The 13,349-nt window shown below is 43.9% G+C and overlaps 1 protein-coding gene across 4 annotated transcripts in view; it reads right to left on the bottom strand.

Annotated features, from left to right (window-relative positions):
* Positions 1 to 8,972: 8,972 nt before the first annotated feature.
* The window catches only part of cip2a (cellular inhibitor of PP2A), a 102,377-nt gene continuing 98,000 nt past the window's right edge, over positions 8,973 to 13,349 (bottom strand). For all 4 annotated transcript variants that reach the window (XM_068040881.1, XM_068040880.1, XM_068040883.1 and 1 more), the window contains one exon: positions 8,973 to 12,755. In XM_068040881.1, the coding sequence (XP_067896982.1) occupies positions 12,585 to 12,755 (171 nt within the window). In that variant the 3' untranslated portion in view covers positions 8,973 to 12,584. The remainder of the gene's footprint in view (positions 12,756 to 13,349) is intronic.

Genomic DNA, 13,349 nt, shown 5'->3' with positions numbered 1-13,349 from the left:
GGAGATCAACCTTCGTGGAAGCAGAAGACCCTGCGTGAGCGATGCGGCGACGATGTAGAAGAGAGAGAGAGAACGGAACGCCTGGCCAGCGTTAACTCTCCCTTTTTCGGGTATTATCCTTAAGTTTTCTGTGACTCAGTCAGGGAAAGGTCAGAGGAACCTAGTGGGTGTGCTTATGGATTCTAGCTGGTTTTGTTATTAACTGTATAACTCAGTTTGAATTGCATGCTTTTGTCTAACCAAGTGTATAAGCCTTATTCTTACATTGTACAACAAGGTGAATAAAGTAAATTGATAGTTAAAGAAAGGACTGAGTTCCTCCTCTTTGTACTAAGCCATTAACTGTAGCTGTGGATTAAGCTGGAGGGTGGCTCTCTTGAAATCCGATATCCCAAACACCCAGCCTCAGCCTGAATTAAGAGGACTTCAGTCCCATGTGACGGCCAGGATCAACTGGGTACAGGGAATAAAGGGGACAGGGGGAGTTGACTCCGTGCCACGGTTTACATAATTGGCGTCCCTTGGTGGGCTCGAGGATAAATCTCTCTGTTGAATCAGCGGGAGACTCGAGTCGAACCGAATTGGCAAAGTACAGACAGAAAGGAACTTAGGGGTTAATTTGTAGCTACTAACATAAGATGATGAAACAAAGGGAATCTCCAAACTTTGGAGACTTGGATTGTTTTGATTGGAAAGGATTCCTCCAAAAATATGTAATAGCGAAGTGGCCGCAATACGGAGAATATGCTGGTCACACTAGCGACAAGGGAAAACCTGTAGGGGAAGCCCTTTGGAAGACTGCACAAGCAAAGATGTCAGCTAGGAAATTTAAAAAGATACAGAAGTCAGTAGCTATCGGCTGTTTACTTGAGGAATGGATAGAATGCCAACAGCAGGCTAAAAATGAGCAGAACAGACTAGAGGAGGAGATTAAAAAACTCCGTGAGGAGGCAGCCCACCTTAGTGAAAAAGTAACTGATTTGCAGGGACAGAGAAGTGAGGATTTGATGCATATGAACCAATATCAGTTACAGTGTGAAAAACTAGTTACGGAAAAAAGTAGGCGTTAGGGAGAAGCCCAAGCAGCTAAAGCTGAGGTGGAAGGATGGAAGCAGCAATGTAGTGATTTAAAAACTGCCATGAATGTGATTCAGAGAGCAGCTCAGGAAAAGAGAAGTAATACAGGTTATCACACAAAGTGTCAAAAATACATAGCGAGACTGCAAGACCAGCTAGCCACGCAGAGAGGTATAATCTGTGCTTTTGCACCCAAAGGAAGTGAGGAAAATGGTGATGGGGGCATAGATTGGAATGAGTTCGCAGACGAAGCGGCTAGATACGGCTATGATGATGGAGACCCTCTACCCGAGGATCCTCCGCCCGCATATGAGCCAGAGCCAAAGGAGTCATCGGCCCCCCTTGTGATCACTAGGGCAGCGATAGGGGCTGATGGCCAGGTGGCAGCTGGCCCGCGTATGGCATATTCCACTCCAATGGGGGTACAGCAATTGAGGGATATTGCGAAAGATATTGGGACGTGCGCACCCGGGGATGATCCTAGGGAGCTGTTCCAAGCGGTCAGTCAACAGAGAGGAATACACGGCTTAGATGATGCTGAAGAAAGAAAATTAATTATAATGTGCCTACACCCACACATACGCTCCGCCCTACCAGAGGAGCAAAAACTCAGTAGAGGCACAAATGAGGCTTTAAAAGAACAAGCATTAAATGTCATGGGCGCTAATAGATGGGACCCAGTGGAGGTGCTAACGAAATGCTATCAAAGAAAAGGTGAACACCCTGTTGCGTTTGCAGCTCGCATCTGGGCTGTGTTTCAAGGGGTATATGGCGCAAACCTAGATAGAGCCAATCCAACGCCAGAGATTAGAAACCGATGGCTGAGAACGCTAACCCAACCTTTCAGACAGGAGGAAGGGGTAGAGGCATTGGGAGGGGATCCGTCCCAGGAACAGGGAGAACTCCGGGCGGGCCAACCCATTGCTATAACTGTGGCCAGGAGGGACATTTCAAAAGAGAATGCCCAAACCTGAGACGAGAAAATGTAGGTCGGGGAGGAGGTCAGAACAAACGCCAGAGCCTACCCATGAAAGGACCGAATAGGTCAAATCCTCAATGTGATATACTAGAGATAGCACCGTCTTTGGGGTTGTATCCTGAACCACAATGACGGTCGTAGGCCTCTCCATTATGGGTATGTGACACGCGGTGGGATAACACAGGGAGACCCCTAGTGAATGGTAGGGTTGGAGGCCGCCCTGTCACGTTCCTTTGGGACACTGGAGGATCCCGAACCACCGTAAACACCACTAATGTTAGTAAAGTAGATTGGGAAATTCAAAGTAAACTTGTTTTACGTGGATTCACAGGACATTCACAAGTGGGATATGTGAGCGTACTGCTGGAAGTTAGTGTGGGGGACGTAGCAATAGAGCACTCCGTGGTTCTCATTGAGTTACCCAGAGAAGAACAAGAACAAATATTAGGGCGTGATTACATGGCTAAAGCAGGACTCTGTTTTGACCCTGTTAATTGCACAATTTGGCAAATGCCCTTGGGCATGGGTAGTATAGATCACACATCCGTCCCGGTGGGGGAATACCAGGATAGGATATGCACGTTCGGGGAATTGTGGACAAGACCAAAAGAAATGAGTAGCGATCGTGAAGTACAACAAATTATCACACGGAATTCAGTAGTATTTGCTCGACATAAACATGATTGTGGGAAAATGACCGGGAGTGTGTGTAGACAGGGCCCAGACCTCAAACCACAGAAGCAGTATGGTTTTCCAAAACAGGCAGAAGAGGAGTTGGGAAAGGTGATACAGAGTTTGCTGCTACAAGGGATACTAAGACCGGTAGCCTCCACTAACAATTCACCTATTTGGCAGGTGAGGAAACCGGACGGTAGCTGGCGACGAACGATAGACTATCGAGAATTAAATAAGGTAATCCCGTTAACGGCCCCTACCGTAGCAACTAGCCCAGAGACGGTAGTTAAACAAAATGAGGATGCACAGTGGTTCACTGTTTTAGATATAAGTAACGGTTTTTGGTCTATTCCACTGGAGAAGGAATGCCAATATAAATTTGCGTTAACCTTTCAAGGACAATATATATGGACCGCCCTGCCACAGGGATTTCATAATTCCCCGTCTATATTTCACCAACGTTTAAGGGAATGGTTAAAAAGGTTCTCAAAGCCTGAATGTCTGGTGCAGAATGTAGACGATTTACTGCTACAAACTGAAACGGAACAGGAACATTATCAGTTACTAAGTGAATTACTACAGTTGTTACACGAATTGGGACTAAAAGTAAACCCTAAAAAGGCACAAGTTATGAAACAGAAGGTTACTTACTTGGGAATGATCTTGACACCGGGAAAGAGAAATTGACCAACAAAGGGTAGTAGCGGTTGGCAGACTCCCTGTCCCGAGGGATGTAAAAGGGTTGAGATCTTTCCTGGGTTTGGTGGGATATTGCAGAGACCACATTGATGGATTCGCAACAAAAGCAGCTCCATTAATGGAACTATTGAAAAAGAATGTAGTGTGGGAGTGGAAAACCAAACACACACAGGCCATTTCAGATTTAAAGCAGGCACTAGCTGCTGCGCCTGCTCTGCAAACCCCAAATCCAACTGAGCCGTTTTCATTGGAAGAAGCTACCACAGACACCACCTTCTCAGCAGTTCTGTTACAGGAGACACACGGCAAATTGAGACCAGTAGCATATGCCTCGCGTATGCTTTCACCGGTAGAGCAGGGGTATACGACATGTGTGAAACATTTGTTCGCAGTTTTTTGGGTAGTACAGTATTTTACTTACATAGTGGGACTGAACCCACTTACAATATTGACAGAACATACCCCTGTACAGTTATTATTAGACGGTAGGATCAAAGATGGGTCAGTAAGTCAGAACCGAATTGTTAGGTGGACACTATTGTTGCAGGGAAGAAACATAAGCGTGAAAGGAGTAAAAACTACCACTATGTTGGCAGACAACCTAGTGTATCAAGGAGAGAAACATGAGTGTCAAGTCATGATAGCAAATGATCCCAAGGGACCATTTGTATCAAAACAAAAAGGAGGGGGTAGGAGTGCATTGGAGAAAGCAACGGAGACAGAAAGTAAAGATGAAAAGGAAAAAGAAGAACCCCACTTAAAAATTTTTGTGGATGGTTCCTCATCAGTACAAGATGGTGAGAGGAGGACTGGGTGCGGGATATATGTAGAAGACAAACATGGTCAGGAAAAGTTTAGCGCAGCCTTAAAATTGCCTAAAACAATGAGTGCGCAGGTGGCAGAATTAGCAGCCGTCGCATATGTGGTTGGCCACCCAGAATACTTCCCGCCCGGATCAGTTATATATTCTGATAGCATGTATGTCTGTAATAGCCTCACAGAAGATTTGCCCTTATGGGAGGCGAGGGGTTTTGTCTCAGCAGATGGGAAGCCCCTTCCATCGGCCCCATTATTAAGATACATCCTTGAAGGAGCACAGGGGAAAGGATATGGGATCACGAAGGTAAAAGCTCATTCAAAACTTACTCAGAAGGGAACAGTAAAGCGGATGAGCTAGCCAAACAAGGTGCTGTTAGTGGGCAGGAATGGCAGCCACCGATTGAGGACATTGGGGAACAGAAGGGGAAACAGGTTAAGGTAATGGATTTAACAGAGGAGCAGAAGAAAGATGGAGAATTGAAAAAACTGATAGAAGGAGTAGAGTCAGACACATACTAAGAGTACAAGGGCGTCTATATTCAGGACGGAGTGGTTTTATGTGAAGGAAAATTTGTAGTGCCAGAGGCAGGACGAAACCAAATAATCCACTGGTACCATGACTTATGGGGACATAAAGGGACAGAGAGTACCCTGGAAAGGATAAAGGAGGTGTGCTGGTGGCCTGGAATGAAAGGCGACGTGGAACACTACGTCAAGAATTGTTTGATCTGTGCACAACACAACCCCGATAGGAATGACAAGAAAGGGGCCCTCCGACATACTAGACCAGTAGAAGGGCCTTGGACTAATTTACAGATAGACTATGTAGGACCCTTACCCCCCACTCCAGGAGGGTTTAAATACATTCTAGTAATAGTAGATACGTTTACCAAATGGGTGGAAGCTTTCCCAACCAGAACAAATACAGCCAAAGTCACCACGAAAATTCTGTTAGAAAGGGTATTCACTCGGTGGGGTTTACCCTGAAGCATAGAATCAGATCAGGGAACACATTTTACAGCCCAAGTAATGCAAAATGTCATGACCCTCTTTGGGGTTAAACAGAAATTCCACATACACTATAGACCAGTCTAGTGGAATTATATTTATTTTACATTTATATTTAGAGATACAGCACTAAAACAGGCCCTTCGGCCCACCAAGTCTGTGCCGCCCAACAACCACCCATTTATATTAACCGTACAGTAATCCCATGTTCCCTACCATCTACCTACACTAGGGACAATTAACAACGGCCAATTTACCTACCACCTGCAAGTCTTTTGGCTGTGGGAGGAAACCGGAGCACCTGGCGAAAACTCACGCAGACACAGGGAGAACTTGCAAACTCCGTACAGGCAGTACCCAGAATCGAACCCTGGTCCCTGGAGTTGTGAGGCTGCAGTGCTAACCACTGCGCCGCCCATATTGTGGAAAGGATGAATCGGAAATTGAAAAACATGATAGCTAAAATGGTTCAGCAGCACAAGGTGACCTGGCAGGTTGTTCTGCCCTATGTGTTGATGGTAATCAGGAATACCGTAGCTTCATCAACAGGTTAAATTCCCTATAAACTCATGACGGGAAGGGACATGAGAGGAATGGAGGGGTTGGTAGGTTTGGACTAGTCCGAACCCGAGGTCGACAGTATTATACGAGAAAAATGGGTACAACAATTAGTAGAAACAGTGAGGGAAGCAAATTACGTGGCAGCTCACCAACAGGGAAAGAAGAGACAGCAAAGTAAGGCTTATTTCGATGCGAAAGCCAGCCCGATAGAGTTGAGCCCCGGACAAAGGGTAATGATCAGAATGTACGAGCCCACCTAATTTTTGAGTCCAAAGTTCACCGGTCCCTATGAGATAGTAGATAAAGCTAGTCTATCTGTATACAAAGTATTGTCGGCACCAGATAAGAGTGGCTGGTATCACATCAGTTAAAGTTAGTAGGAGAAAAACAAGATAATCACAGTTGGCATGTGATGCTTGATGCTACCGATGTTCCGATCGAAGGTCAGGGAGATCAAGAGCAGGATCAACTGCGGATCCAAGCGGAAGTGTTTGAAAGACAACCTGAAGTAGTACGTCCACATACAGAGGGAAATCGAGGGAAAAAATGAAAGAAAAAGAAAACAGGGAAAGTAAGTGGGCTAGGAGAAATGGACGGCTAGAATCAGAACAAATTGGGAACAAGATATGGAGAGACTGGACTTAAAATGGGATAAGAGGTGAACCCGCATCGGAGCTATCGCAACGAATGAACGTTGACGCAGTGTCGACGCGGGAAGACTATCCCGTGGCCAGAAACAACTTTGTGTGGCAGATCAAGATAGTTCGAACCAACAAAGGATAGCGAGAAGATTTAAGTTTGTATTATGCGGGAGTGGATGGGTTGGCGTGCGCGGGAACGACATTGGGTATACCAGAGGGAACAGAAGTTTGACCTTAACTAACAGAGCGTTAGGTACCTGTGACGAGGATAGAGGAAGATATTATGTTAGGGCAGTGTTTCATATTCCCCGACACGGGAGTAATTTGACCTACCCTTTAAAGAGAGTCATAACGTGGGCAAGTACCAGGAGGGTATTTGGATATCTTTAAGTAACCCACCATCTCATACAATTGTAACGGATAGTGTTGAGAAAGGGGTAGATTTGTCAAAATGTCATCAAGTAGGGAATCACTGGGCCTGTCCGGAAGAGACAATGAGATAGAAACTTACAAATTGCGGGCTCAGCACCTATGAAAATTGTTCATTGTCCATTTTGCCTGTTAATAACCAGACCTTTTTACAATATGCCCTCGTGGGGCAAACGTATTACATAGCCACGGCTGCTATAAATTACAACAAGGAATGGAAACAGTGCCCTCTGGGGGGACACAATGTAGCCATTCACAATGTAACCTCAGACTTGGTTGTTGGTGGACAAGTACTGCCTAAGCCAATAAAGAGGATAGTGATAAAGGAAAATCTTAAGGTCCAGCGTACTGATACAGATCAAGAGGTACGGGAATATATTGCCACCGAATTACCACCCATCCCACACCTAGCAGCGGATTGGGCACAAATAGCAGAAGAGGCAAAAGAGATAATTCATCAATGGAATAAACACACTAAAACAATTAGAACTCATGCCGACAAGGCAAATGAACTGTTGCATGACCCACGGTTTTGGAGTAAGTTTTGGAATTGGGGATCCAATGTTCAAATACATCCATGGGTCAGAATTGTATCACATATTGCTGTCATAGTGATTCTATGTGCGCTAATAATTGTTGTATTCAATGTACATCAGCTTAGAAGGTGGAAAAATGAACTTTTGCGAAGATTGGATGATGGGACTATGATGAAACAGAAAGAACAGTCATCAATATAAACAAAAACTGAAAAACACAACTGTATATACTAAGTGTTATAACGTATCTTTTTATGTGTAACAGTATTGCACACTCATTGGGGGACAATGGTATTCTCAGGAATGGTTCATGGAGAAGGGAAACTTGATGATCCTAAGATAAGTGTCTTTGGATCATGAGGGGAGAGATGATGGCCAGGGGCTGCAAGAAATACAGAATCAGTTACAAACTGCTGGGATTGTTTGACCTGTAGTAAGCTGGAGCTCGGACACTGGCCTGTGCTGGTAAAAACCAGTTTGAACTAATTACTTTATGAGACAAGACAAAGGATCGATCACAGGAAAAGGGCCTTATTTGGACATGGTGTGATACCGGGGTCTTTGGGCCTGGGCCAATTAAGAGGTTGTGAACGAGGTGAGCAAGCTTAAGCCAACCGAAAAGACACAGCTCAGATTTGGAGAGATAAGCAACAGGATAAGAATAGAGCTTTTTAGGCATAGAGCCAGTGAAAACTCTGGAGATCAACCATCGTGGAAGCTGAAAACCCTGTGTGAGCGATGCGGCGACGACGTAGAAGAGAGAGAGAGAACCGAACGCCTGGCCAGCGTTAACTCTCCCTTTTTCGGGTATTATCCTTAAGTTTTCTGTGACTCAGTCAGGGAAAGGTCAGAGGAACCTAGTGGGTGTGCTTATGAATTCTAGCTGGTTTTGTTATTAACTGTATAACTCAGTTTGAATTGCATGCTTTTGTCTAACTAAGTGTATAAGCCTTATTCTTACATTGTACAACAAGGTGAATAAAGTAAATTGATAGTTAAAGAAAGGACTGAGTTCCTCCTCTTTGTACTAAGCCATTAACTGTAGCTGTGGATTAAGCTGGAGGGTGGCTCTCTTGAAATCCGATATCCCAAACACCCAGCCTCAGCCTGAATTAAGAGGACTTCAGTCCCACGTGACGGCCAGGATCAACTGGGTACAGGGAATAAAGGGGACAGGGGGAGTTGACTCCGCACCATGGTTTACATTAGCAATCAAACATAACCACAAGAAAACCTGCTCTTTTTGATTGGGAACAATTTGGCTTCCCACTTCCAATTGTTCTCATTTGTCTGTGGGTATAATTCCGGACGCTAGCACCAAATTTCTGTTACGACCAGGTGAGAGGGGGGTCTGGGTCCCTTTCAGCCTTCACCTGGTCTTACTGTAACAGGGTTTAATTTTAAACACACTATCTTTTGAGCACCCACTTGGTGAATCCTTGTTCACTGCTTCCAATTATAAGGCAAAGAAACCAACACAAAAAGGCTTTCTTAGGTTTAAAGAAGAAAAGTGAAATTTTATTAAACTTAAACTCTAATTCAGTAAACGCCTACAGATACACGATGTGCACAGGCTAGCATGCATACGCGATGCACACCTGCAGATAGGGACAAGAGAAATAGAGAAGAAATAAAGTGGAAACGTTTCAGTCAATATCTGAAGAGTAGTTGTTACAGGTCTTGGAGCTCACTGTAGAGTCCTTGCTTGGTAGGCAGATCTTACTTTTCGGTGGGGCCCAGTATTCTTCTTAAACCTTCTTCACTGTAGGAGACTTTGCTCTCTTGGGGTTCATGCGTCTTCAATGGATTCAGATGCTGGTGAGAAAGAGATGGGAGCAGGCAGACAGACAGGAGGTCTTATTCTGTCCAGGAGCATTCTGCTTTCTCTGCAGGCTCTCAGTTCAAACTCCAACAGCCAGTTAGTCATGTGACTAACTGATCTGACCACATGTGTTTGTGGATTGAACTGGAGCAGGGGATAGCTCCTTTGTCTACAAGCACTGTCTGTTAATATGTAAATGTGTCTTTCCAGCCAGGGGCCTGGCAACCCTTGTCACAGGCCTTCTCTTCGTCCCAGAAACAATTTGAAATTTAATGACCACATAGTGAAATTAATGTGCCTCATTCCTGGTAGGTGGGGGCCTGCATGACACTTGGATAGACCACACTTGGAGCACTGTGCGCAGTTTTGGTCCCCTTACCTTAGGAAGGATGTTATTGCCATAGAGGCAGTGCAACAAAGATTCACCAGACTTGTTCCCGGGAAAGCGGGACTGTCCTATAAATAGAGATTGGGGAAACTGGGCCTGTATTCTCTAGAGTTTCAAAGAGGTGATCTCATTGAAACCTACAAAATATGTAAAGGGATAGACAGGGTCATGCAGCTAAGATGTTTCCCCTGGTTGGGGAGTCTAGAACCAGGGGACACAATTTCAAAATAAGGGGGAAGCCACTCAGGACTGAGATGAGGAGAAATTTCTTTACTCAGAGCGTTGCAAATCTTTGGAATTCTCTACCCCAGGGTCCCCATTTCAATGTCCTCTTTTTTATCCCTCACATGGTCCAGCTGTATTTCATTATTACCATTTTGCTGTAGAGCACTTTGGGGTGCTGCAAGGCCAAGGTCAAGCTAGGCCATCTTATTTAAGATGGCAAGCATATTGACATCCAGAGTCTGCACAACCATGGTTAAGGCATGTACGGGTTTGTTTGGTTGAAGCATTCAATGTTCCATGGCACTAACCACTCTATCCATGAAACAGCACATCATCTCAATGGCCTGTAATATCAGCCCCCATTCCTGCTCGAGTTGGACTCCTCCATTCTCTGTGCAATTGTGACAAGCGGGATTAGAAAGTCATCAGTTATTTGCTGCTGCTGCTCTCAATAATTCTCTTTTTCAACAGTCCCTGGGGTACAGTAACTATGTCCAGCTGAGCAGAGTTTGAAGAGGCTGTGCCCTCTCATGTGAACTCCCCACTGCTGTTGCTCACTTGTAAAGTGAGAGTCACCAGTTGAAAGCCCAACTGGCTAAAAGGTCCCAAAGTGTATCTGAGCTGAATGAGTCCTATGACAATGCACCCTTAGAAGGACCTCGCTCATCTAAGGAATAGTTGTCTGGGACCTCCAGCAAATCCTGCTGCTTGCATGCAGGCCCTTTCAGAGATAAAAGACATGATTGAGCATTGGCAAGGTAAGAATGTTGCAAGTTATGAAGATATGGCTCACTGTTGATATCAAGTCAACATGACTAAGTGCCATATGAAATGTGGGTGGCTGGTATTTAATTGTCATCAGGTATTAGTTTAGAGATACAGCACTGAAACAGGCCCTTCGGCCCACCGAGTCTGTGCCGACCACCAACCACCCATTTATATTAATCCTAGACTAATTCCATATTCCTACCACAACCCCACCTGTCCCTATATTTTCCTACCACCTACCTCTACTAGGGGCAATTGCTAATGGCCAATTTACCTATCAACCTGCAAGTCTTTGGCATGTGGGAGGAAACCGGAGCACCCGGAGGAAACCCACGCAGACACAGGGAGAACTTGCAAACTCCACACAGGCAGTACCCAGAATTGAACCCGGGTCGCTGGAGCTGTGAGGCTGCGGTGCTAACCACTGCGTCGCCCCTGTATCTGGGCATTCCCTGCCTTTCCATCTGACAGGGAGGCACCCTGAACCCCCGCTGATCTCCAGCATCTCCTCCTCTGCAGTTGTTAGATGCGAGACAGATAGGCCACCTCCAGTTCTCTCCCTTGTTGCAGGAGAAAAGAGTACAGAACACTAGGGAGATGGAAAGAACATAACTATAATTGAATGTAATGGCATGAGTTCAGCCAATGGATGGAGTTCATTCAGTCAGGGCGATTATCAGGGACAGACATGAAATTGCATAGGGATGACAATGAGTGGGAGTGGATGGATGGATAGATGGGGATGAGAGGAAATCCATCACCAGGGATGGGTGGGGGCATGCAAGGTAACGAGGACTGACTTGAACAATACATTTGTAGCTTTACCTGGATTAGCAAAAATTTTAAAGTTTAAACACCAGCCTTATGAGAAGAAAACCAAGTTCCCGCATTTATAAGTGTGGTATGAACCAAAGTCTGCATTCAATTTTAAGTAGTTTTAATTAAAAACAAAAGTTTATTTCCTCAGTTGGGGGGGGGGGGGGGGCGCGCGCACAGGAGGAGGAGGAAAAATAAATGGTGTAACAATTAATGTGTGGTACACTACCAACTGAAAATGAGACAGTACATATGAAGACGACACCACAGATTCAAGACAGTATCAAAGCTCAGTACAAAGGTGAAAAGGAATAAAACAAGTGACAGGAATGTGCTAGCCCAGTTATTTCTGTATAATTTTGGTAGAAAAATGTTGATTACTTTAAACCCAAAATCCAAGTTGATTTTTCTAGATTTTTACAGCTGTGCTTTTCTAATTTGGTCAGGGACACTCAAAAATACTGAAAAGCATATAAAACTTACATACATTTACACTGCACATAGGCTGATGAATAGCACGATTAAGATAATTTTATGATTAAAATAAAATAGATTGTTTCTAGAATAATTGTAGCTTTGATGCATTTGACATCAGGGTCCAGGACAGAAGATTGAAAGACAGAATTCCATCTAGTATTAATATAATTGGAGAACTCTAGTATTCTTTATCACTGGGGCACAGAGTACCTCAAGTATGAAAACAGCTATTTTCCATGTCCAATATCTACCCAAAAGGTACAGTACTAACCAAATAGTACATGCTTTGACTGGAGTTATCCATGCAATTAGTCAATTTACAGCTAAAGGCAGTAATGTGCTACATGTTGAGACTGATAATAGAATCAAATAAAAATATGGTTTTGAATCATTACATTAAATTTAAGGACTGCAATGTCACTACTAAGTTCTTGCTAGGAATTGTGCTCAAAACAGTGCACTCAGCATCTTAGCAACATCAAACACCCACACCGGAAGCAAATGTTGTTTAAATACTAATATCTTAAGGTTACAAATACTTAATTAATAGTAATTTGTAGCTTTAATCCCTTAGGGTAAATAGCTAATCCACCAGATGCAAGGACCACAAGTGAAAATGAAGCAATCCCTTTTTCTTTCAACATTAAAATCACAAGAAATAAGACTACAGACTGAGATTTACTGTATTTGACTGTAGTTTGCTGCTACTCAGACTGTGAATCATTGCTATCATCTGAGAGTGCTTGCTGAGTTCATCCTGTTGGGCTTGAACAAGGGCTTCTTTTTGTTGCAATCGTGCTTCCACCTGGGACTTTTGCACTTCTAGGGATGACAACTGGAGGACGGGACACAACAAACAAACATTCATATTAGGCAGAACTGTGGAACAGAATTTATTAATGTAAAACAAAACTAATTTCTCAATATTTGTTCGAGAACATAAATAATTTCCTTATTCAGGGAACAAATTACTAAAATGGTACATAATGCCACAGAATGGTTCCGTGAACAGAAATTGAAAATCCTGAGATACTTTTACCTCAACCTACTGCACCCTTTCCATGAAACTGAACTATGTTAGCAGTTTCATCAAGTCCTTAGTTTAGAGTTTAGAATCAGCAACCTACGTGCAAATTGCGCTCAAAGTTGCACAAGTTTTCAGAAGTGATTTTCTTGTGCTAAAGTTTCCATTCAAACTCAACTGCATGTCGACAAACATAAAATCTGCCATGAACCAGCACAATCAGGCAGTGTTTTGGAACTTTTGTTTAATGTAACAAGGATTTTCCCCCCTCCAGAGTAGTCACCTGGTGCAATTTTAGCAATACAGCTGAAAATAGGCGTGTTTGATCAGTGTCTAATCTTACAGCTGAGAGAAATCTGATTTTAAATACCTAAAAATGATTATAAAATGACTATACAGGACCAT

The sequence above is a fragment of the Heterodontus francisci genome, chromosome 10, assembly GCF_036365525.1.
Source record: "Heterodontus francisci isolate sHetFra1 chromosome 10, sHetFra1.hap1, whole genome shotgun sequence".
NCBI classification, from domain to species: Eukaryota; Metazoa; Chordata; class Chondrichthyes; order Heterodontiformes; family Heterodontidae; genus Heterodontus; species Heterodontus francisci.
Note: the sequence above shows the minus strand (reverse complement) of the source record. Positions and strands in the feature narration are given on the sequence as shown.